At 47.0% G+C, this 26,486-nt stretch overlaps 1 protein-coding gene across 8 annotated transcripts in view; it reads right to left on the bottom strand.

The window, feature by feature from the left end:
- Positions 1-26,486, bottom strand: part of LOC135917723 (phagosome assembly factor 1) — an 85,142-nt gene that overhangs the window by 38,688 nt on the left and 19,968 nt on the right. For 6 of the 8 annotated variants that reach the window (XR_010569380.2, XR_010569382.2, XR_010569381.2 and 3 more), the window contains exons 7-10: positions 24,045-24,157; positions 19,572-19,769; positions 11,605-11,717; positions 9,705-9,781 (exon numbers count right to left, since the gene is read on the bottom strand). Coding sequence is in view for 5 of the 8 variants with exons in the window: in XM_065451290.1 (XP_065307362.1) it covers positions 9,705-9,781; positions 11,605-11,717; positions 19,572-19,769; positions 24,045-24,157 (501 nt within the window). In the remaining 3 variants the exon portion in view is untranslated. The remainder of the gene's footprint in view (positions 1-9,704; positions 9,782-11,604; positions 11,718-19,571; positions 19,770-24,044; positions 24,158-26,486) is intronic. The other 2 variants (XM_065451294.2, XM_065451293.1) reach the window with 1 other exon arrangement.

Below are 26,486 nucleotides of genomic sequence, written 5' to 3'. Positions count from 1 at the left end.
GATGCATGCAGTAAGCCCTATCAGAACCGTGGAGCTGCTGTGGCGTAGGGGAAGCATGCTCGTCTCGCACCCTGGAGGTCCGGGTTTGGGTCCCACAGAGGATGAAACTTATCAAATTTTCTTTTCAAAGGAATTAATTCACTTTGTTTACAGGAACCTCCCTGAGAAACGTGACATCAATTCGAACATTTTTCGACGTGTTTTTACTCTTCGCACCGTCGGCCATTTTTGGCACCATCACTTGATCACACCTCAAGGGACGTATGATGCTATTGTATAAATAAATTAATTAAAAAGGGGCCACTGTCACAGAATGCAGTAAGTGTCCCTTAATTATACACGCACGCACACGTATCTGGTTGCAGTACGAGCGCCAAGACAACTTATAACTGTACTGGCTGCCATTCAGAGTTCTTTCCAATACTGTGGCGATTTGGGGCCTTCCTCAATGTTATTTTCCTGACTGTTATGTTTTTTAGAGTGCAGCTCTTAGGTGCCTGTTCCTTCGGCGAGCATCGGCATCATACCTCATAACCGAGCGAATGACCACAGCGAAAGATGAGAGCAAAAATGAAGCGCGGCGGGCAATGAAAGACAACGAGAGCGAAGACAGTGTGAGAAGGAAAGCGGAGGAGGAGGGCATGGCAAAAGCCTAAGAGGAAAAGAGCAGTGCTGCATAAGACGGATGATGGCAACGATGGCTACGAGATGGCGCCAGAGTAGTGCGCGATCTAAGGGTGCCTCTATGTGCTCACTCACCTCCGCTCTATTCGTGAGGCTGCGTGTGGCACTTTAAGTGTAGTCCATTTACCAAAGCAGTGCTTCAGCAGAGGTCCATCTGTGACGTCTGCTGTAAATTGTGCCCACGCGCTACCTCTCGTGATCTCCCAATTAGCGAGGCAGTCGCACCACACTTCACTCGGTTTCGAATTTGCCGCATAAGACTGATTGTCCGCACCAGCTAATACCATATTTACTCGATTCTAATGTGCCCTCGATCGTAACGTGCCCATTTTACATAACCAAAAGAAATGGAAAAAAACTGCCCTCGATTGTAACATGCATCCATTTGCCGTGACCAAAGAAAAGAAAAGTCCTTTACAGTACCATGAACCTCATTCTTTCATACAGAAATACAACAAGTTGCGATAAATTAAAGAAGCTGCAGTTTCGCCTGAAAGGCGAATCGATTTCGATAGTAGACAGCTGTACGAAAAGTAAGGATAGTAGTTTTATTGGCCATATAAACTTTTGAACATTCACTTACTAACTACCATATTTACTTGCATAATGATAGCACTCACGTAATGATCGCACCCCTGAATTTTGTCATCAAAATTCGATTTTTAAAAAATTTCCCTGTAATGATCGCACCCCAAACTTGCCGCAGCGATATGTCGTGTGCCAAGTCTAGCTAATATTGATTGCGCTTACCATCTGTCAAATGTTACACGAACGACTCAAGACAAACCAAGCGGTCTGCACACACCAAACATTCTTAAGTAGATGCCTTATTTCATTACTTTCATCACTTTCCGCACTTTCACGACTAAAAAAAAAGCTGCAACCAAACTTGCCTTTATTATGTGTAGGCTGTATAATGGTTGTGGTCAACAACAAAGAAAGGCCCCTTTCGATTCTTCTCATCTGCACTCGTGGGCATGCAACAAATCGCGAGTGGCAATGATAGTAGCCACGTTTACATTGATACGTTAAAAGTGTACCCTATTCATACTGACACGTATACTTATCTTTATTGGGCGAATACGTTTCGCCGCCTAACAAATGTTATCGCACAGCGCAGGACGCGCCGGCATGTATCCGAAGTTTCTGGAAAGTTATCGATGCTTTTATCCGCTGTCTGTTGTCGCCGAACCTTGTGTTATCTGATTTCATCGCCTGACGCGAATGGTGTACAACTTTGTGGAAGGCACGCAGAGCCCAACAATTAGTCTGGAACATTCGACGACTGCTGTATAAACGGTGACGCGCTTGACCCACAGATCAGATTTTCGACTATCACCGAGTGTGTCGCCGCTACCGTTGTTCTTTGAGTGTAGCCTGTTTTTGAGGGCACAAGTTCGCCCAATAAAACACTCGTTTCATTAATCACAGTTTTGTTGCCTTCTTAACCGTCACTACCACGTGACAATACGCCGACGCTTGTAACACAGCTAAGATATTCACCCACCCTTAGCGGAAACATGCCGTATTAGGATAGTAGTGAAGACAGATGCCACAGTTTCCGCAGCATGCCGGCCATGTGTTTCTATGTCACTGGCCATCTGTTTCTGTCCCCTCAAAGTGGACATAGCTATGTTATTGCCGCAAATTTGCCCATATTAACGATATTGCTACGGCACAATATGTGCGATCACGAAAGGCCAGCAGTGTGAAGACGACGACGACGATTAGATGCTAGCGCGGGCTGTTGCCTCTTGGCCTAGCGCAGCGTATTTTCCTTGTAAATATATTTGTACATAGCTTTTCGTCTGCGTCATCCTACGTAACATATCTGGTGGAGGTGGACGTTCCCTGTACCTCGTCACGGAGCTTCGCAGTGGCCGGTACGTCGAGCCTTCCTTCATGGCTCCCGGTGACGACAACCCGACTCCGCCGGCTCCGACACCTGCTGCCCCTTCGACGACCTACATCACTCTCCCCGCTACCCGTGATCCTGGCGTATTCTCGGGCCACGATGGGGAAGACGTCGATGACTGGATCAGCCTCTATGAACACGTCAGCCGCAATAACCGGTGGGACCCTACTATTATGCTCGCCAACGTAGTCTTTTACCTCGGTGGCACACCTCGAGTTTGGTATCGCACGCACGAAGATGAGCTCAGCAGTTGGGATTCACTTAAGACACAGCTTCGAGACTTGTTCGGCAACCCCTACGGTCAAAAACTTGCCGCGCAGAAGGCGCTTTCCGGCCGTGTGCAGACGTCAACAGAGCCCTATGTCACGTACATTCAGGACGTCTTGGCTCTGTGCCGCAAAGTTGACACCCACATGACTGAGTCAGACAAGGTTTCCCACATCCTCAAAGGCATTGCCGATGACGCCTTCAACTTGCTCGTTTGCAACAACGTAGCCACGGTGGATGCTGTTATAAAAGAGTGCCGCTGCCTGGAACTCGCCAAAAGCCGACGTATTGACCAGCAGTTTGCCCGTCTGCCCAACACCCCAGCGACATCTTCCTGTGCCGACGCTCCTCGTCCCAACAACACTGCCGATGTTACCAGGATCGTCCGGCGTGAGATCGAGGCCGCCTATCCGGCTGCCTTCGACTCCAGTCCCACCAACACATCTGCAGTCACGGTCTCACTGATCCAGGCAGTTGTCCGCCAGGAGTTTGAAAACATGGGTCTTCACACCCTCTGCTCGGCCCATCGCCCTGCTACCCGCCCGGCCCATCGCCCTGATACCCGCCCGGCTTCTTCGATTTCGCCCCGTCCCGCATCTTCTTACCCACCACGTTTCCGCAACCCATCTGAGTGGCGCACTGCTGACGACAAGCCTATTTGTTTCCACTGCCATCGAATCGGGCACATTTCTCGGCACTGTCGTAGTCGCTGGAGTTCCCCGATCCGGTCTACTTATACTGCCTACTCTCACCCCTCAGGTGGCCCTTCTGTCCCTATGCCGCACGCTCCGATAATGCCGCCACTGATTCTCCTGCAACGAACCGCCCCTATTCTCGTTCGCCTTCGCCCCAACGACGTCAATCTCGCTCTCCCCAGCCCCGTCGCTCCTATTCGCCGACTCCCTTCGGGCGCCGCTCCCAGCCGGAAAACTAGACGATGCAGCGCCTCGAGGTGACGCTGCATTGCTCCCTACGCCGCCAAATCCTCTACTGACTTTGCCCACTCATCTGAACCTTCTTGACGTGCACGTCGACGGTGTTTCCGTGTCTGCTCTCATAGACACTGGGGCGCATTTGTCCGTAATGAGCGCTGGCCTTCGTAACCGGCTCAAGAAAATTATCACGCCCGCCACGACGCCTGTTGTCCGTGTCGCCGATGGCGGAACAGCCGCCGTAATTGGTATGTGTACCGCCCGCGTCTCCTTCGCCGATCGCTCAACAATCGTGCTATTCACAGTCATCGCCCACTGTCTCCACGACATCATCCTCGGCTTAGACATCCTCTCCGCACATTCTGCTCTCATCGATTGTTCCGCCAGTACTCTCCGCCTTGACCTGCCTGTTCTGGATCCTACTGAACCACACCCCAGTCACCTCAGTTCCGCCGACTTCGTTCGCTTGCCACCTTCGGCACTGACCTACGTTGACCTAGTGTCATCCCCACCAGTCCCCGAAGGTCACTACATCGCGGCTCCTATGCAAGACGTCCTCCTTACACACGGGATCACAGTACCCCATACAGTTTTATCTATTACGGCGAATTGCGTCTGCCTGCCAGTGGTCAACTTTGGCTTGACGACACAAGTGCTGCCACGTGGGATGTCTTTGGCCCAGCTTTGTTCGTTCGAGGATCACTCAGTAGCATCCATTGCAGTAGACGACACTTCATCCGATACTTCTCTACCATCGCAGTCGACAAATTGTTCCATCGCTGACTTACGGAAAATGATTGCGCCCGACCTGCCCTCCGAGCACGCTCGTGAACTCTACCGCGTTCTGTTTTCCTACCACGATATTTTTGACTTTGACGATCGTCCTCTAGCCCAAACTACAGCTGTCAAACATCGCATTAATACCGGCGATGCCCCTCCTATTCATCGCCGCCCATATCGAGTGTCACCAGCTGAGCGTCAAGTTATTCACGCAGAAGTTCGCAAAATGCTTGCCAAGAACATTATTGAACCGTCATGTAGTCCTTGGGCGTCACCGGTTGTGCTGGTAAAAAAGAAGGATGGCTCATGGCGCTTTTGCGTGGATTATCGGCACCTTAACCGGGTTACCAAAAAGGACGTGTACCCCCTACCTCGGATTGATGACGCCCTTGACTGCCTCTACGGTGCTCGCTATTTCTCCTCTATTGACCTTCGCTCCGGCTATTGGCAGATTGCCGTGGACGATCTCGACCGCGAGAAGACTGCCTTTGTGACACCCGACGGTCTTTATCAATTCAAGGTGATGCCGTTCGGCCTATGTAACGCTCCTGCCACTTTTGAACGCATGATGGACTCCCTTCTTCACGGTTTCAAATGGTCCACGTGCTTGTGCTACTTGGACGACGTTATCGTATTCTCCCCAACGTTCGCTACGCACCTCGAGCGCCTCTCAGCAGTCCTGGACGTTTTTCGGCGAGCCGGTCTGCAACTCAACGCATCGAAGTGCCAATTCGGCCGTCGCCAGATTACCGTCCTTGGACATCTCGTTGACGCGAACGGAGTGCAACCGGACCCAGGCAAGATCCATGCTGTTACGCACTTCCCTGTTCCGACGTGTGTCAAGGATGTGCGCAGCTTCATCGGCCTTTGTTCGTACTTCCGCCGTTTCGTGAGGAATTTCGCCGCCATAGCACGACCACTAACCGACCTTTTGAACAAAGACTCTCCTTTCCAGTGGGGCGATAACGAGGCCTCTGCATTCTCTCATCTAATCGACATTCTCACAACGCCTCCCGTTCTGGCCCATTTCGATCCTTCTGCGCCTACCGAAGTCCGTACTGATGCCAGCGGTCACGGAATTGGAGCAGTACTAGCACAACGCCAGCGTGGCCACGACCGTGTTATAGCTTACGCCAGCAGGCTCCTCTCACCCGCGGAGCGCAACTATTCCATCACTGAGCGTGAATGTCTGGCCCTAGTTTGGGCGGTTGCGAAATTCCGCCCATACTTATATGGCCGATCCTTTTCCGTTGTCACAGACCATCATGCGCTTTGTTGGTTATGCTCATTGAAAGACCCTTCAGGAAGACTTGGTCGCTGGGCCTTACGCCTCCAAGAATATTCGTTCTCTGTCACCTACAAATCTGGCCGACTACACAAGGACGCTGACTGCCTGTCTCGCTACCCGGTAGACGAGCCTGACGACGCCGATAGTAGTACCGCTGACGGCATTTTCTCTGTGTCTGCCTTCGCTAACATCGCCGATGAGCAGTACCGAGACCTATCGCTGCGAGTACTCATCGAGCGTCTGCGCTCTACACCTACCGACGCATCCGTTCGCCGATATGTCCTCCAGGGCGGCAATCTGTACCGAAGGAGCTTTCTCCCTGATGGCCCTGATCTTCTTCTTGTCGTGCCAAAACATCTACGACAGGCTGTGCTCTTTGAGATGCATGACGCACCCACTGCAGGACATCTTGGGGTAACCCGCACGTACGACCGCGTCCGCCGCCGCTTCTATTGGCCTGGTCTCGCTCGCTCCGTTCGACGCTATGTTGCTGCCTGTGATCCCTGCCAGCGTCGGAAGACACCTCAGGTGCTACCTGCCGGTCATCTCCAGCCGATCACCGTCCCTGTGGAACCGTTCTTTCGTGTTGGATTAGACCTGCTCGGTCCCTTTCCCACGTCATCCTCTGGGAACAAATGGGTAGCCGTCGCGACTGATTACGCCACCCGATACGCTATCACTCGGGCTCTCCCTACCAGCTGCGTCACTGACGTCGCGGACTTTCTCTTGCGTGACATTATCTTGCTTCATGGCGCCCCGCGACAGCTGCTTACTGACCGTGGTCGAAACTTCCTCTCGAAAGTTATCGCTGACATTGTGCGTTCCTGCTCCATTCAACACAAACTGACTACTTCATACCATCCTCAAACCAATGGCCTGACAGAGCGGTTAAACCGTACTCTTACCGATATGCTGGCCAAGTACGTTTCCAAGGACCACCACGACTGGGACATTGCCCTTCCTTACGTAACATTTGCGTACAATTCTTCCCGGCACGACACCGCCGGATTTTCTCCCTTTTATCTCCTGTACGGTCGCGAACCTACCTTGCCTATAGACACGGCACTTCCTCCTGCTGCGCTCTCAACAAGCGAGTATGCGCGCGACGCCATCGCCCTCGCCGACCATGCACGCCAGCTTGCCCGTGCTCGACTTACGGCCTCACAGACCACTCAGCAGTGTCAGTACAACGCCCGCCATCGTGACGTACAGTTTTCACCTGGTGCGCTCGTGCTCCTGTGGTCGCCCTCTCGTCACATCGGACTTTCAGAGAAACTTCTTTCGCGATACACAGGGCCCTACCGCGTGCTGCGCCAGGTGACGCCTGTGACTTACGAAATTGCTCCTGTGGGCTCAAGCTCGTCCTCTCCTGTGGCATCTAGTGATGTCGTACACGTCAGTAGGCTCAAGGCCTACTACACTGCTTCCGAGTCCGATCTTTAGTCGCTCCGGGACGGCGCTTTTGCAGCCGGGGGTAGTGCTACGGCACAATATGTGCGATCACGAAAGGCCAGCAGTGTGAAGACGACGACGACGATTAGATGCTAGCGCGGGCTGTTGCCTCTTGGCCTAGCGCAGCGTATTTTCCTTGTAAATATATTTGTACATAGCTTTTCGTCTGCGTCATCCTACGTAACAATATTATTTATTACTGATACAGAAGAAACTATTTCAATGCACGTAATGTACTCATGAGAAGAAAAAAAAATCTTGTTTGGCTTCCACTGCCGGCCACCATTTTTGTTTTGGTGTCCCACAGCAAACGCTGGACGAAAAATGTTTTTTTTTTCGCGGGAAGTTTAACCCACATAATGATCACACCCCTGATTTTGCATCAATTTTTCTGACAAAAGGGTGTGATCATTATGCGACTAAATACAGTAAATTAAATAGCATGGTGTCACGGGCGCATGAGCAAACATGAACACGTCTCACTCAATGAACACAAAACTCTTTTATCAAAACGCTGGAGTGATAAAGTGCGGTAGCAGGAGCGAGTGAATTCATCTTTGTGCGGCCTCTCGTTTCAATGCAAATTAAGCAACGAGAAAACAGTGCGGTACGCCTAGATGCATAGACTCTTTCTCCATCGCAGATTGCTTTAAAGATGGGGGCCGCGCGGCCACGCCTTACGCAGCAGCCACCGGAGTAGAACGCCTCTCCTGTTTGCGTCAGTCCCACATGCAAGTTTCGGGACTCCGAACACCCACGATACGGCCCGATTTCCATCCATCTCCACACAGGTTATCACATTCCTTTTAATTGTGGCATTGTGATGAACTTGGCGTGTCTTCACAGTCGGCAGTGCCATGCTGATAGAGCAAACACAGAAAACAGGAAGCCGGATGGTGGACTAACCTATGCACACACATACTAGAGCATATGGAGGAAGCTACGGCAGCTAGGCTCAAAGCATGTACGAAGCAGCCATTTTGAAATGCCGATGGCGATATGCTAAAGCAGATTTAGGGTCGTACTCGGTTCTAATGCATGCGCAATTTTTTTATCTGTTTTTATCAGACAAGAAGTGCGTGTTAGATTTGAGTGAATATGGTATATCATGAAATAAAAACACGTATAGAGCTGTGCTCAAATTTCGCATTAAGGAGTATCGTAATTGTCGGTGAATTTTGTTTCCACAGTCCTTTGAAAAGCATAAAGTAAAAGTGCATAAAAGCAAAAGTGGGTGGGGTTCCACTGTATATCCCACCAGGTGCACAAGAGTTCAAGGTTGATAGATAATATGGGCTATGTTTCTTTGCCATTATACTTATGAGTCAACAGACAAGGAGAATTGGACTTCCCGAAAGATTTACTTGCTGTTAACTTCAATCTAAGTAGGTATACACAAAAAGATACCATACTGCAGTCACTCTTTGATTTTCTTCATTCATTCACTGCAAACAGCAGTGCGAATTCCGGTTAAGTATGCTGACAATGTGAGCCTAGACATACATTGCAGTTGAAAGCCCCCTTCCTCAAGCTGCAAAAAGCTCCCGCAATCTTTATATACTCTTCTACATGGACCCATTCAGCCCATTTCTTACTTTCCTATCTTATGTGTTTTGTTCTATTGACCACTGCTTATGTACAACTTTTGCACCTAATCTACCATGCCCAATGTTCAGCCTCACACTTTGGCAAATGGTGATGCATTTCCTCTCTCATTCCCTGGCTAATCCTCGCCACTTCACACCCCTCCATGCCACAGCCCTCTCTCTCGTTCGGCTACTGCAAATCACTTTGCACAGCCTGAGTTTGAGTGCCTTGCCTCTTATACCATGAGCCTGAACTCGGCAGCACATGTGCTAATTGTTGCAAACATGTATCCAATTTCTTGGTGCACACCTACTGTACACCGTAATATTAAATCTGAGGCCTTGCCTTGCTTTACTTTGCTCCTTCACTGCATATCACGCTGTGCGGTGAAGTTGCAGTACAAAAGCTACATTGGCGAGACAAAGCGATTACGCAAACTTCACAAATGTCACAAGTTTTGGAATGGCAGCCGTGCACTTAACCTCCTCTGTTGATCAGGATGAATCAAAATCATCAGCACATTTGCTATCTTTTAACTTCTGTTCATGGTAATTAACAGGTACTATCAGCATAAATTCAGCGCCAAAACATCACAAAATTCAGTCGTCAGTGTACTCTGGCTCTACAGAGCACCAGCAGTGCCATAAGTGAGTCTAAATAGTTCAGTGCGCTTGCAGGTTGGCATCTAACATTTGCCAAAACCTTCGCATTCGTTGAAGCAGGTGCTCTGAGTGAACTAATGATTGCAGTATTAATTTGAAACCGCCCAGGGTTTAAATCGAGGCATGCTACACCTTACCTGAACGGAGTCACCGAAGTACACACATCGTGTCAACTTCTTCTGGATTGGCCCAGAGAGCCGAGACGTCTCGTACGCTGCGCAAGAGTGTAGGGAGTATCAGCTGTTTATCAGCAACAACCATGACTAATTTGCCCTTCCGCTTGCAAACAAAGATGTTCTTAAACATGACAAAACACTCTTTAGTACAAGTGACCACACTGGGTGCGAGGATATACTGTGGCACTGTCTCTCGTCAGTGACCGAGTGCTCTGCGGAAAGTTAGATCGCATGCGGGGCATCTGCTTCGGTGGTGCTGGGCGCAATGTTTTACATTGTATCACAACAGAATTTTGCCCGATTTAATGATAGGGGACTATTGATTAAACACCCTGTAATGACAAAGACCCTATTACGCCCTGTAGCACCCTGTAAAACAGAAAAAAAAAATGCAGTGAATAGCTTCTATGCCTGCCACCCTTTCTTGCTGTTTATCCCTCTCATGAAAATTATGGTAGTTGCAGAACACGTCCTAAGGCACTCGTGCATTGTACTTCCTCTGTTCTATGGTTACAATACTCTGGTGACTACAGGTACAGTAGAACCCCGCTGTTACGTTCCTCATTGCTGCGTTTTCCCGGCTGCTACGTCGTTTTCATCCGGTCCCGGCATAGCTTCCATAGGATCCAATGTATAGGGAACCCCGCTGTTACGTAGTAGCTGTGAAAACGTTCCCGCATGATACGTCGCAACTTAGCACCACGAACCCGCCTGGGCTAAAGTAGGCAATGCGCTCCAACCGCCATTCTGGCTTTTGACTAGTTTTGGCTGGGCTTGGCCGGGCTTGGCTATGGAACTGGCTGCAAGAAGCTGCACGCCAGTTTGAGAGGCCGCCACTAATGGCCATTCGTAAAAATGCTCTCACTATCATCACTGTGATTACGGTTACCGCATGGTTGTTGGACGGGTCGACTCACGGAGGAAAGAAACTCGGGAGAGGCCCTGACATCACTCTTTGTGAAGCTAAAGTGAAACCGGAAGTTGGCGTTTGCTCGTGGCGCTGCTCCGCCTATCGGGCCAGCTCTCCTCTCTTGTTTACATTTCTCCCATGCCGCGCTGCGCACAACCGGGCTGCTTGGACGTGCGCGCTCCGCAGCAATACTAAACAATCGTTAGCACGTTAGCATGATTACGCCAAAGAGGGCAAAATTTCCCCCCGATATTCCTTCGTCCGTTGCCATTGCCGTGGCGCGGTGACGACGAGGAGCACAAGCCGTATGATGCCGGGGAGTTGCCAAATCCTAGCTTTGGAGAAGCCGTCGCGGCTCTAGACCTCCTCCGCAGGTACGTCGCACCTCACAGCGATGCTGACAGCAATGCGGCCTTCCAGGCTATTGAGAAACGTGTGGCGATTTCTAGCGAGCGAAAGAAACGGCAAGCCACCATTCTAGACTTTTTTAAGTCATAAGCGCACTCTGTGGAAATAAATTGTGTATAATTGAAGCTGCACTTTTTTCATTCATTTTCGGAGCTTTCCTCACTGTTGAGTTTTCCCGGCTGTTACGTTTTTTTTCCCCGGTTCGGTGAAAAATGTACGAACGGGGTTCCACTGTATCTCTATAAACCAAACGTCCTTTATTTTGCAACATATTTAGGCCATATAGAGGAAAGGGAATGCAGCCAAGGATGGCAAACAATCATACGGATTAGGCAAACTGCACACGGAGGATATAGCCAGCTGTCACAGGAGTGGCTGTATATTGACAGTAAAAGCTTTGCCATGATGTGATAATAATGAGGAGGGGGACGAGAAAAAAGTAGGTAATACTGAGAGGTTTCCTAATCGGTGAATGAGCGAAGGAGTCTGCGATGGCTAAGTGTCTGACATTGGCTAAGAGGCGATGTACAGGGCATCAATTACCTTCGGTGAGCAGGGTGAGCCGGACCCCCAGGGTCGTGTCCCCTTCCCGAAGCACCTCCAGTGCCTCGAGGAAGCTCTGGTTGCCGAAACAGCACAGAGGCAAGGGGGGAGGCCTGCAGAATAGCACAGTGTTTGCTTGGGAAACTATTTTACCGACGCCACAGGCAATATGACCACTTTCTTGGGTTTACAGTCACCCAGGGAACTACACTTGCAAACACCACCCAAAAACAACATAAAACTAGGGGTGCGTGAACATTCAAAGTTTCAAATACAAATTGAATACCACAGACTAACTGCAATCAATGTCTGATTTTTCAGCCTCCCAGGGCCCGCGAGAACATCTGAAAAAAGGAATTCATGCCTTTTATTGTCCCCAAGGGCTCAAGTCGCCACAGACACGTCTGAAATAGGTCTGAAGGCCTGCCAGTACACTTATTAAGCACATCAGTGCTCATACTGCGACAAGAGATGGCTGGTGCACGCATGTGTTATTGAGGTATACATGTCAGGTCCCGTAACAGTGGCGCCTTTTCATTCTCGATATGCTTCACCACTCAATAGTGCTGTAAAGCGGCGAAACTGACTTTTGGAAACCGGCGTTATGCAACGTTTCACTCTTGCCGAGTTTTCCGCACTTTGATAGCATCGGTGAGGATGACAAAGGCGGTGTCAGCGTCATTGCTGACAACAATGAATACTTTCATTGAAAAACACCGCACCGAATGCATACCTTCATAGCAAACATCAAAGCAGCTAGGCCTAGCATTTGTTGCCGCCGTGGTGGATAAAGCTGTCACTAAATCAGAGTGCGAGAGCATTGCTCCAAGACTGCGAGACAATCAAAATAACGGCAGTGGTGGCTTCAATGATTGCTGTTTCGGGCCTGCGATCAAGGCAAAAAGTCCGCAAGATCAGACAGCAAAGGGTTTCAGCAGCTGAAATTTCAGACGTTCTTATACATTGATTTTATGGGGTATGTGGCAGTGCGGCGAAGGAATCTGAATCATCGGACATGTCCGAAAAATCTGGCGCCCAAATAATTGGTCCTTAAGCATATTTGCTTTTTGGAAAGGAACTTATTCAGCACATTCAAACACTCAAAACTAACCAAATGTTTCGCAGCAACCAAATGATAAATCCAGTTTCCAGTTTTTGCAAATTATTAGAAGGGAACAGCAACAACCGTTTTCGAGGCAATGAAAGAAAATAATGAAAAATGAACTTTTTTTTTGCGGCGTCGAAGTGGAAGCCTACAAAACAACCTGTCATTTTGTTTGCAGTCGGTCACTTTGTGTTTTTTGGCAGTCCAGCCATGTAGCAGTTTTATATTTTACATGACAACTAACAATGCCTTCCCTCCAACAGGCCCTCTTACATGTGTCTAAAGAACACAATTTCTTTAACAAAGTATCTTTCTTGTCTTTTCTCACAACTTCTGATCTTTTTGTAGAAACCATTTATTTAATGTTTTCGAAAGGTTAACTATAAAGCAGCCATTCTTTCATGGAAAGCTAGTTTGCAAACAAGCTCTGAAGTTGTTGAGCAGCTATTCATGCAGTCTTCTTATTATTGACAATAAAAGATGTGTTAAAAACTAATCCTCTGACAGATGATGTTTTTGCCCGTCAGTACAGGAATGGCACCTAATTACGTCAAAATAAATATTCTTGCTGCATATATACGAGTCTGCATTTGGCTATCCAATTTTCTATGTTTATTATTTGTATTCAATTCGTATTCGAATAAGTCGATGTTCGCCTAACTCTGCACAATATAAAAGCCAGTCACAACAAAACGCACATCTCGTTTGACTGTTCAAATAAGTTTTCAGAAATGTGCAAGTACGGGAAGTATCATGCATGAAAAAAACTGCCATTTATTTGACAATAGCTGTTTGTTACAAAGGGACGCTTAATTTACAGGCAAGGTGCATGACATTTTGTGCACGATTAGTGATGTGAGAGCTTACAGCTTTGCCTCATCAAGTTTTGGTTTTGCCCCCGGCTTCTGGCAACCACGAGGGGCCTGGTATGTCGCTGGAGGGCATAGGCAAAATAAACACAGTTTTACATAATGCGTGGATGCGGAGAGCAAACGAGACGCTTGAGAGGAGAGCAGAGATGCTCGTAGGGGCTTTTGACATGCAGTCACGTATTTCTACTATAACAAATAGTTAAACAGTTTAATGCAATCACATAGTTGCCCTCTACATGTTCATATGATGTGTGCTGCGAATGTACTATTGTGGACAAATGAAATGCAACAAGTCAGGGCTCACATTTAAAATGCTTTCTTTTGTTTCCGCAGTTTCCACAAAACTTGATGTTGGTATGGTTTCGGATCGTATGCTTACTTTGAGGCCTCCACTACCTCTGGCGGCGAGGTATACATGGGCACTTGAGTTATTGCTAGGCATGGGCAAATACTCGATATGTTTGAATATTCAGATCCTTATGCTATTCAGTATTCACTTCACATTAAATTTCGCTATAGTAAAACTTTATTATTTTGTATTTCATTGGACTGACAAAAATAGCCAGAATAAACAGAGCGCCAAATTCTCGAGGGTATCAATAAAAGAACAAATAAACGCTTGCTACACCAATCCGCCTTTATTTACTAGATAAATCCTCAACACTTGCTTCTATTTTGCACAACAGTGCAGAGGCTGCAATTCTCGTCTCATGACTGATTAGCGCTCGTAGCAGCAAGGGCCTTGCGACTTCATCTGAGTAGACAGGCTTTTCACCACCGCACGCACATCCCGACGAGCTGGTGGCCGGGCAGTCAACAGCGATGAGCAAGCGCTCCACAATGCAGCGCCTATATGATGCCTTAAATGCATGCATTATGCCCAAATCAAACGGCTGCACTTTCAGAGTGGTATTGGGTGGCAGGAAGAAGTAGAGCAACTGCGGTCAGAGAAGTTCGCACGTTGAGCTCCGAGCAGTTGTCGAGCACGAGCAGTATGCAACTTCCTTTTGTATGTCGCGGTCAAACTTGCCCAGCCACTCTGCGAATAAATTTTGCATCATCCACGCCTTGGTACGCAGCTCCGAAAGCAATGCAGCTTCTTTGATTTTCCAATTACAAAGGGCACGTGCTGATCACACTGAAGTACTGTAATGCGCACTTTACTGTGCTTGCTGCCAACACATGAGTCGCCTTGCATGGCGTGTGTCTTGTCCGGCAACATCTGATAAAATGACGCAGGTTCGTCTGTGGTAACGTCCTGCTCCTTGTAGCTTGCAGCGATGGCTCAGTTTCTTACAAGTCAAGTGCCAACGTCTTGGTCACTTACCGTAGCCACCTCGCCTACAATCGATTTAAAAACAATCCCATGCCACACTTTCAATCGATCTAGCCAGGTATTGCCTGGACAACCTGGACAGAAGTCGGGAAAATCTAGCAGGAACGCAATGTTTTTAGGTTTGCCCAGCATCATTGGCCCATTTATCGGAATGTTGTGAGCCTGTGCGTCTTAGCCACTTAAGCAGTGCATCCTCTAAGTCCACATAGGTGGCTTTCCGCAGGCGATTTCTGTTCGACGAGTTGGTGGCAGAGGTGGTGATCTTTTCCTTGTTCTTTAGAATCGTCGGGATGGTTGATTTAGATATGTACTTCTTCACCAACTCTCAGTTTTTAACACCTTAAAACACTTCCTTCAAAATTGCTCACTTCGTTGCAATGTTCAGCGCCTTTTGTTTCGTGACCGCTGCAGGCACAGCATTCCCGTCCGCCATCCTGAATTATTACTCGGGCCCGACTAGAATGAAGAGCGGAAGCGAGGAAGTGTGGGGACTAGTGTGGTGAGGCCTGCTTTGCCGGTAACGACCAGAAAACAAAACTGCTGAACTTTAGCCGGAGCCATAGCACGCACCAAGACAGCAAAGGTAGAGGGAGTTGCAAGAAAGAGCGGGGAGAGGGGAGCGGAGTTGCGAGGACAGGCGGGTGGGCAATCTTGGGCGCCACACACCGACACTTGTGGGCAGTGCGTGATGGTGGGGAGAGGGGCACGAAACGGATAGTTTGCCTCCGAGGAGGCTAGGGAAAACAGACCGTGCACGTAAAGGGGTTGGAGGTCGTCATTATTTCGCATCGCCTCAGCGGGTTTACGCCGTCCGTTCGCTGTAACCAATCGGCAGGGCTCAAAGATGATCGTTATATGTGCGATTTTACGCCATTAAAATAATGTATATTCTGACAGTCACATGGCCCTCGTTTGTTTTAAGCAAAAGTTTGTCTGAAGTGGGGCTGTTATATGTGGGCTCGACTGTATATGCTAACAACACAGTGATAACACTGTGGTTTACCTTTACCTGCTACAGTCGCCAACTGCTCCATATTACAACTTTCTTGCAGAATCTGTACACCGCAAGCTTTTGAAGTGGATTGTACAACTAGGAGCATTTAGTTTCTGTATGGCAACACTGCAGCCTTAGAACTCTTGAGTGCGGCTGAGAGTAACACATGGTACATTCTTCAACAGCCACCTAGACCAGCCAGTGCGGGTGTGCCTGTCACAATCATTTGTGGCTCTTACTTCCTTAGGATCACAGACCCTGGCAATTTGAGATGTTGAAATGGTTATACCATACGAAAATTTCAAATTTGAGCCAAGTCTGTTCAACATTTTATCCATTATACTGGCAATTCTGGCCTAGTGGTGGCAGACAGGGGTCTTCATGGTAGCTGACGAGTACGAGTTTGCAAGAAATTTCTGCTGCAGTGCTGTGCTTGACGTAGCAACAAGTAGTGTAGGCGATAATGTGCAAGTCAGAGTATACGCGATTGGGAACTGAGGCTCATATTTCAAGAAAGAAAAAAGCATGAAATCAATACGATGGCGTCAAAGATGAACGAGTGGATGCTTTCTTGTCTTTAGCTTTACTTGATGCTTGTTTTCTTAAACATAACCATGTAAACTCACACAATGGTTCACTCTACTAGGAACAGTAGCTGTTGATGCAGAAGTAGACACAAAGCTGGAACAATGTGAGTACAACCTCCTGCACACACTCCTGCAGTGCCAGCCATTGGGAGAATTAGCATGAAAAAAAAAAACTCTGATGAGATGTAAGGTAAAAAAAAAATTAAATTCTGGGTTTTTGCAATGCAAAACCATGAGCTGATTATGAGGCACGCCACAGTGGGGTGCTCCAGATTGATTTTGACCCCCGGGGGTTCTTCAACGTGCACCTAAAATGAAGTACAGAGACGTTTTTTGCATTTAGCTCCATCCAAATTTGGCTGCCGCAGCTGGGATCAAACCTACAACCTCGAGATAAGCAACACAATGCTACTATAGCCACTGTGCTACCACAGAGGGTCTGGTTTTTACCAGCCAAAGCAATGGTTTGCCTATGAGGCATGCTGTACTCGATTTTTGGTTGAGGTTACTTACTTTCAGACATCTGCCATTTAACATGCGCCAAAATCTCAGTGGACAGGAAGGTTTGCATTCTACCCTTCGAAATGCAGCACCAGTGGCCAGGAATGAAACCTGTCGAGTTGGGCTCAGCAGCAGCAGCATGTCATAGCCACAAAGCAGATCACAATTTGCACAGCAGAATTGTAGTCAGGGTGTCTACCAAGTTGACATTTCCAAATTCCCTGAGTTTTCCAGGTTTTCCCTGAGCACCTTTGCAAAATTCCCTGAATGAGTCAGATCTTTGTTTTATGTCAAGACAGGCTGACACCACGTTGCCCGATGCTGTCACTCTCTAGTAAGCATGCTGAAACAAAAAAATGACTTAATCCAGTTTGAATAGTAAGGAGTAATATATATTTTATTTAAAAAGAAAACAGAAGGAAGGTGTTAGTAAAATGCACAGCGAAAGAAACGGTAAAGCTCATTCCAAATTGAGTCGAACATTTTCAAATACGAATGAAAAGGAGATGCATACATAAGTAAATATAATTTTAATATCAGCTATTTCTATCAACTGATAGCAAGCTCATCTGTATGAGGTCCTGAACTTTGTCACAACTAAGGCTCTCTCTCAGCAGCTGGGAAGTCAACCTCAACTGTCCTGACATACTCTCAGCCCGTACACAACATCTCAGTGTTGGGTTTTACTGCGTAAACAATTTATTTTGGTTTGGATGAGGGACACCTGTGTCTCAGCACCAGCCATCACTTAGTTTTTTTAGCTGTAGCTCCTTCAAAAAGGTGGCGGCACCCTTCCTTTCCCGTTAATTCCTCAGTGCGTCGGTCCTTTCTGTTCTCATCCTCCTTCTACCACGCTTCCACCACATGGATAATCTGAAGCATCCTCTTGGTCAGTTGTACAGTCAACATTTGATTTCTTGGACTTCCGAGGGGCCGCAAAAAAAAAATTGAAAAAAAAACGGGCAGTCTGAAAAAAATTAATGCATGTCTTTAACTGCCTTAAAGGCCTAAAATTACCACAGGCACGTCTCAAAAAGCTCTGAAGGCCTGCCAGCACGCTTTTTAGGCATATCAGGGCTTGTACTGTGACAGAAGACGACGTGCACGCATGTGTAATTAAGTAATGTATACTGTGTCCCGCGACAATTGCCCCCTTCGCACGCTTGTTATGCTTCACCGCCTAACACTAGTGTACCGAGGCGAAGCTAACTTTCGCAGACTGGCATTACGCAACGCGCTGTGCTCTGCGAGCTTCAAAGCCAATCGCTAGGATTACAAAGGCGGAGTCGGTGCCATTGGTGATAGCGGCGAATTCTTTCAATGAAAAACACGGCACCGCACGGCAAGAAGCTTAATAGCGAACATAGAAGCAGCTAGGCCTGACGTTGCCGCGGTGGTGGTTACGGATTTGCGGATTTGCCTGCGAGAGTGCCGGTTCGAGGCGGCGAGATAATCAAAATAGCGGCGGTGGCGGCTTTGATTAATGCCATTTCAGACCTGCAGTCGGAGCAATATACATTGACTATATGGAGTACGTGGTGGTGCCGCAAAACCATGCAAATTATCGGGCATGTCCGAAAAATCGGGCGTCTAGAAAATCGGTCGTTAACTACTCTGGCAATACATCGTGCCGATGACACAGCGTCAATAATGATTCGTTGCGATTCCTCTGTTACTGGAGCCAGCATTAACACGACTTTCGTTCCCTTTCAATAAAGTTACAGCTAATTTTCCCTGATGGAAGCACAAATTCCCTGAGTTTTCCCTGTGTTTTTCCAGACTGTTCAAATTCCCTGAGAATTCCCGGTTTTCCCGGTTGGTAGACACCCTGGTAGTGCATTAAACAGGCTTTCACAATTTTTATTCGGAATGCAGCAGAGCAAACGTGACTTTATGGTCTTACCCCCCGTATTCAGTAATGCACCTTAACTTGAAGCTCATGCTTGATTTGATCTAGACGATGCCTGGCATAAGCATGCCCATTTCATATTTTATTAGGTGTTATATTACGACAAAGTCGAACACTGGCTACACATTAAGGCCCATTTCCGAATATGGGGGTTAGTGATGAAATAAACCCTTTTCATAATTTGCAAGTGTACTTCTCTGCACTACACATTTTTATGACATTTACCCAAATATGGGCGACACCGGTCAAATGAAGACGAATTGTTAGCTACACATGCCAAGGCTTCGTCTTTAGCACATGGTTTCATCACGACAGCCCCATCAACATTTTCCTTGACATAATATAAGCAAGGTGTGCTTGTACACAATGTTTGCAAAGATGAGTACACCACCATTAGTTTGGCGAACAGCCTTGCAGGAAAGCTAGCTTCGCACTTATGAAAAGGGTCTACTGAGAGGAAGAACTGAACAGAACCGGTTATGACACACAAAGGGCCATGATGATGTAATGATTCCCTTCCAATTTTTTTTTTTTTATTCATCAGTACCTGTGTTATTGATAGAATGAGCTGGTCATGTCTGGCTGAGGAGAAGAAAGGAACAGAATTGAGTGAAAGGAATCCTTACATTATAGCCAGCCCAGATTAAATGATAGAAAAGATACCGAGGGCAAGGAAACAACAGCCGGCAGCTGGCGGTATGAAGCAGATGAGGTGATGATAAGTCTAGGAAATTTGCAGCTGCAAAGCAAGTGTTCTTTCTGCAGGGCAGGGAGAGCATGGGGCAGCAGAGGCCTTTGTCATGCAATGCAATATTCCGTGGATGGTGGTGGTGGTGATGATGACGATGATGGTGAAAACAGCTGCAGGCAGAAAGACAAAAAGAAGGGAAAAGCAGGAACGTTAACCAGAACAAAGCAGCTGGCTTCCAATATTTGCTGGGGGAAAGGTAAACGAAGTGATAAGAAAGCCAAGAAATAAAAATAAAGAATGAAATGGGGAGGAAGGGAAAGATCACTAGATGCACAAAGCAACTGCAAACATCAGTGACACAAGAAAAAAGCAGGCACAAGTCAACTGTAGTCATAAAACCGGTCAGTAATGAAGTATATTAAATGTCCATCAAAGGGAATGAGGTGAGCCTCAGTTTGGAATTAATAGGAAGGTTTAGGTATTTTACAACAAAAGTTAGGGGAAGCAAACTGGTCGGCATACAAAAGAATGCAAAAAGGTATACAAAAAGAAAGCAAGCAGGGCGTGAGGTTTTGGGCAAGCAATGAAGCTTGGGTACACTATTTCTAAAACTACCCAACATTTTGACATGGGGAATTCCTCTTGTCAAAACGCTGGCTCTCCAGGCTGAAGCTACCCTTTTTCAGTACCTGTCCATCTTCCTGTGGACCTCTGTCTTGCCTGGATCAAAGGGATCATGTATTTCTGCACCAACAAATCACCTCGCATGAGTCGTCCGCTTCTCGCTTCTTCTGCTAATCCTGTCCCTACCTTCACCTTTCTCAGGTGCTGCCAATTTTTAACCCTGAAAATGGAATTTATAAACAGTATGCTCGCCTGTAAAAGGACCATCTTTTGCGGTGCACCTTTTAATGAGTATGCATGGTGGGTTTTTAGATGACAGGCAAGGTCAGATATCTCCCTCCCAATTCCCACTTTGGAGCTCCCTCTACAACTGTGTGTGTGTCTTTGTTATAAGCTGCCTCATTCATCTGTGCCCTTGCCAATATCGGCTGTCTTATGAGTATGGCATGCTTGTTGATGGACCAAGGGGATGCCTCCTCTTCGTGCCCCTGTGAACTGAAACTATTTTCTTGGAGTGCGAAGGCATGGAAAAGAAAGTGCAGCATGCTTCTTTGGGAACTGCTCTACCTGCATCCAGGATGTGTCAGTGATTACAGTACACTTCCACACTGACTGACTAAGGATAATTCAATCCTAACTGAAGGTGATGGCAGGGTCCCATGCATTTCTATGGGACCAAACTTTCATTTTTTTCAATGCTAAAATTGGCCTTCAGTGGATAATTAGAACTTGAAGAGTCAGCATGCATACACCAGAGCCCTATGAGAGATAGTATGCACACTTCGTGTTGGTGGTGGCAATTTTACTGCCTAGGTTTTGTGCATCCAGGTGGCGCATGTATATAAAGGCTCTCTGTCGTTTCATGAAATAAAGTTGGTAGTCTGCTCTCTGTCCTGTCCTCTATTCTTTTACTGTGCATCTTGCACAGCCCATTTAGAAATCTGATTAAGGAATTTTACACGATTTTAGTGCACACACTTTTTGTTTTTCAATAAAATTGAACCTAATATTTGCACAGTGCAGTCGGATACAAAACCAAGCCTGCCTTTGCAGCATCTGTATGTTTTACCAAATAACACAAGTGTACTGTGGCCAAGACATAAATAAAATGTACAGCCAAGCTGACTTTAGGAAACAGACCGCCACTGTGCAACACATTTTTTTTTTTTTTGCTAAAAAAAATTAGGTGTACGTTACATTTCTACTTTGTTCAGGGACCTTAATGTAATTTCGATGTTAGTTTTCCGCTTTAGACACCTAGAAAGTGGTCGTGCATTTGATTTGGGGGCGTGTTATATTAGCCAAATGAATCGGTGTTGCATTTTGACATCTTTTCTCATCTTGTTTAATTCAACCCACGGGATAATTTGGTCAATTCTGTCAGTCCCGTAAGGGTCAAATTAGCAGGAGTCGACTGTATGCGTAAAAACTGACCTCACAATTTCAGATTAGAGTCGGGCGTGGTTGGGGGCAAGCTGACCACATCCTATGTGCTTCAACATATAGGCTTTGGAGTTTGCAGGAAATGGGCAAACAGCATGGACTGTTTAATATTAGGGGTGTGGCAACAGTACCGAATAATAGATTTGAAATCGAATTGAGAAAAAAGAAAAGAAAGCCAAATATCAAATCGAATACCTGAAAAGTTTTCACAAAATTGAATGTTTACAAATTTTGGGCAAAGAAAACATAGTGTTGCACATGCTTGGGAGTCTCCTAGCATTGCGTAACAAGAATGCAGCCAGCTATCAGTAACTTAAGCAAAGAGGAATCATGATATACAGTACAGTCTACTCTAATAAAAGGGAATGCCAAATTAGTGTGCCAGCACTGAATTCAGCTCAGTTCTAGAGTATGAAGGTCTAGAAGATATTTTTTTTTTATCAATAGAATTTCTGTTGGATAGAATCAAGTGCTCTTTTTTTTCTCTGGAAAATAATTAGTGATCTTCTGTTGTACTGAATATCAATGATGTTCTCAGTTTAATAGTGGACCTGTGTTTTGTGGCAATCTTTTATTTATCGCAAAGTAAGTTTTGCATTCCAGCTTTGTTTGAAAATACAGAAGGGCTAGCCGAACTTTACAGCAGGCAGCATCGTAAGGCCAATCTGTGCGACAGACGAAAGGACTGTACATGATGCGATACGACCACAGTTCCGTGCATAGCTGGCACTGACCGTGCCATTTCATTGTCAGTTTCGGCGTGATTTGCCCCCCGTCAAAGATTCTGAAATCTGGAGGATCACGGCAAGCTTGTGCGATGCTCCCAGCCTCTCCCCATCTGTGCATCCGCCATCCATGCAAATGCATGAAACTGGGTCATGAAACTTTCGCACGCACATTGTAAATCCAAAGCCAGTCTTGTGGCAGGGTGCTCGAAGCTACAAAAAAAAAAGAGAGCAACGTGTGTCTATGAATGGCATCAGGAACGAGAGGCCATGGTTCTGTGTGTCACCAAAATGATGGCCCCAAACAACTTTGTTGCCATCCCGTGTGCTCGCTTTTGTTTGCAAGGCAGTTTTTCGGCTTTCCAAGTGTCGAAGGAGTAATGGGTCTCAAGCTGCCGCGGAATGCTTGCCACTAATACAGTGGAAGCTCATTAAACCATACCCAACAGGGACGCGAAGAAATGGCATGCTAAGTTGCACTACGGCTTACCAGAAAGTAAGAAATGTGCATGCGGAATGTGAAAGTATGCAATGGCAAACAGCAGTTTCGTTTTGACTCATTGCAGCCGCTGTGCGCGCAATGTCACAAACACGGTGGAAGCTGTTGGGGATGGACAGCGCCGGCTACATCGCGACGTGCGGGTGATCTGTTGGCGAAACAGCTCACTGGAGAAAAAATGTAATAGGGACGTGCGCACAAGTGAAAAGTGCGCCTTGAATGAAATGCACACTGTGGCCGCGCTGTGAAGGAAATTGCGGGGCCTTCACAGCTCTGAGTGCTAATCGGTCAGGAGCAGAGAATGGAAGCTTTCGTACTGCTTTTGTGCAAAACAGGAACGGGATTCGCCGATACATTTAGTAAATAACAGCATGTGCTTATTGTTTTCTTGATACTCTCTATAATTTAACATACGGTTAATTTGGACATTTCTTTAACTCTTAAATTATGGGGTTTTACGTGCCAAAACCACTTTCTGATTATGAGGCACGCCGCAGTGGAGGACTCCGGAAATTTCGACCACCTGCGGTTCTTTAACGTGCGCTTAAATCGAAGTACTTGGGTGTTTTTGCATTTCGCCCCCATCGAAATGCAGCCGCCGTGGCCGGGATTCGATCCCGCGACCTCGTGCTCAGCAGCCCAACACCATAGTTTCTTTAACTCTTGTAAAATCCGAATTAACAAGGTTTCACTGTACTGGCTATTTGCATGCTGTAGGCACTACGCTGTTCACATGAAAACGTCATGCCTGCGACATTATTCTTGCCGGCATAAAGAAAGGTGTATGGGGTGTTGCTCGATTTTTCAGCCGTTTTCATGGTGCACATTGGTGTAATATTTTGAAACAATGCATTGTCTCCCAATTATCTAAGGATCGCGCTTGTTTGTTCACAATGCTGAAATCAGGCGATGGGCCCTTTGAGCCCTTCAAAATGCATTAAGAGCACAACAAGTCAACCCACACTTTCACATTTACCTTAATCAGCCAGAATGTAGATGATGCTAGCTTCAATTACGCATGGGAGTATACTGTGCTCAAATGCCCTAAGACAGCTTCAAAACCACTATGGGGCATCGTCATGGTAATATGCACAGTGTACACAGTGTGGGCACAACTGAGAACGCTACTAGCTTCAATTGTGTGTGAAACTAACCTGGTGTCGGTGAGGCTGTTTCCGTAGTAGATGGCCATGCGGGAGACCAGTGGCGAGCTGCCATTGGGCAGCTGCCCCGTGGGGGAAGAGCCAAGGGCTGCGTCCAACTTGCACTGGCCACAGCAAAACAAGCAAGAGAATGTTTCTAAACATGTTGAACAGTTGCCGAGGCCAGAGGAAATGCTCCGGTGCAAGGCAACATTCCTGAATTTGAGTTCGTGCCAAACAAAGTGTACAAAGCTTTTCCAAGATGTTAGGAAGAACAGGCGGATACGTGACTAACAATACGCAGAACCCTCTCGTCGTAATTGCCTGCGCCATTGGCAACTTCTCACGGAGCTGAGGCGCTGTAAGGGACCTTCATGAAATTATAGCACAAGGCAGCACAACTTTGGGCAGCAGTGGTTGCAGTGGTGTGCAGGTACTGATCCTTGTGTTCGCTCCCTTCAGCTGGTGGGTCTAATCTGCACTGTCTGCTGGTTGGCTTCCCCCTGGTGCTGTACCCAGCACGTGCACGTCTTTCAAGAACACTGTCAAACCTCGTATGCTGTGTTCACCCTCTACTCGGCAAGAAATCCTATAAGAAGACCGCCGACTGTCACTGCTCGTCATTTGGGCAGCAGTCATTGCAGCTGCGTGCAAGCACTCATGCTTGCGCTCCCTCCGTTCTGGTTTGTTACATTTCTGTTAACACAATTCTGTATTGCGTTTTTGCCTCTTCCACTGCTGCCTCTACTTTGCGTTTACTTTGTTGCATTGCTAATCTTGACTGTGCAGTCTTGTGCTGAACTGGCTAAGGAAATGATGCAGGCTCTCCAAGCGGAGGTAGCCGAACTGAACGGAAACTGAAAACTAGTCTAGTCACATTCAATGGCCTCTATGAATGTGGGAAAAAAAACAATGAGATGCTGACCAAAGAAAGCACGGTCTTGAGAGGCAAAACTAAGAAACTTAATGATTAACGAGTGAGCAATACTGAACAATACTCGCAAGTCCATATTGTTGAGCTGAAAGGCTCAACAATATGGAGCATATGGAACCAGCACAGTGTTACGTGTACACAAGTAAACATAAACACATCTCACTCCATGACCATGGAAAGATTTGCTCTAAAAGCATTGCAGTGAGGAAGCACGGTAACAGTAGCGAGCTAATTGACCTTTGTGCTGTCTCTCGCTTCAATGCAAACTAAACGTTGAAAGCACAGTGCATACCACGGTCATGGAGCAAGAGGTGTTTATGTTTACTTGTGCGGACGTGACACCATGCTTGTTAATTTAGTTAGTAAACAAACGTTTACAACTTTATATGGACAATAAAACTGCTATTCTTACTTCGTATAGCTGTCTACTAATTTGCTCTCACAATCGATGCTTCACCTTTCAAGCAAAACTGCGACTCTTTTTGTTTGTTTTTTACTTCGGACATTTGCGACTCACTCTTTGCATTAACATTGTTACACATCGCGACCAAAGTTTCGGAAGTGAGGTGTTAGGATATTACGGACTTCGAATACAGTCGAAACCCGTGATAACGAAATCCCGCAACAACAAAATTCTCGCGACAACCAAACATTTTCATATCTCCGGCGAATGCCCATAGGATCCAGTGCATTTCGAATCTCTCGACAACAAAATGCCACTGCACTGCAATCCCGCATCAACTAAATTTGGTGGAACTTATCTCCGCATGTTACCTACTTGCGTAAGGCTAGCAGGCTCCAAAATGTGCTGAAATGCGATTGTTTTGCACTCAAATTGCATAAAATACCACTACATTACACTTGTGTGGGTGCCGCCATTTTCGTTCACAAAAACAACCAAGCGCCGGAAGCGATCAGTGCACTGGAAAAACGTCACGGCCGCCATCTTGTTTGTTGATCGCCAGTTTCAAGCAGCATTCATGTTGCTAATGACATGTGACGACAAACTGAATGCTCATTTCATACAACAGTCACTGATCGCGGCAGTGCATTGCATAATGGAACCTCAGTGAGAAAAGCGCAGCAAAAACAAGAAAATCAACGACCCACTGACATGGAACTGTATATGGCGCTTGAGATGGGGGTCGCAGCATATGGAGTGTCACGTATCGGGCCATTATTGAGAAATTGTCTGGGAATACACATCCCTTGCTTAAAGAGCGCTGGTTTTGGTGCCACCTGACAGGCATCGCGTGCGGATTCAGTGCCCGACGTAGATTTGCGCTGAAGGGCCGTTATCTCGATTAATTGCCTTCGGGTACACGAGATACGATCACTTTTGTGCTCAGCACCGGACGCGTCGGCGCCTACTGGCAACAGCGTGCGCTCTTGCTCTGCGTCCAGTGCCGAGTTACACAAAACCTCGCAAAAGTGATCACATCTCCGAAAGCAATTGACGCAGAATACTGCACTACAGCAGTACTGCCACTGCTGGTCGACGCATGCGGCGCACTTTGAAC

Source organism: Dermacentor albipictus, chromosome 3 (assembly GCF_038994185.2).
Source record: "Dermacentor albipictus isolate Rhodes 1998 colony chromosome 3, USDA_Dalb.pri_finalv2, whole genome shotgun sequence".
NCBI classification, from domain to species: domain Eukaryota; kingdom Metazoa; phylum Arthropoda; class Arachnida; order Ixodida; family Ixodidae; genus Dermacentor; species Dermacentor albipictus.
This window is presented reverse-complemented; position numbering and strand designations above follow the sequence as displayed.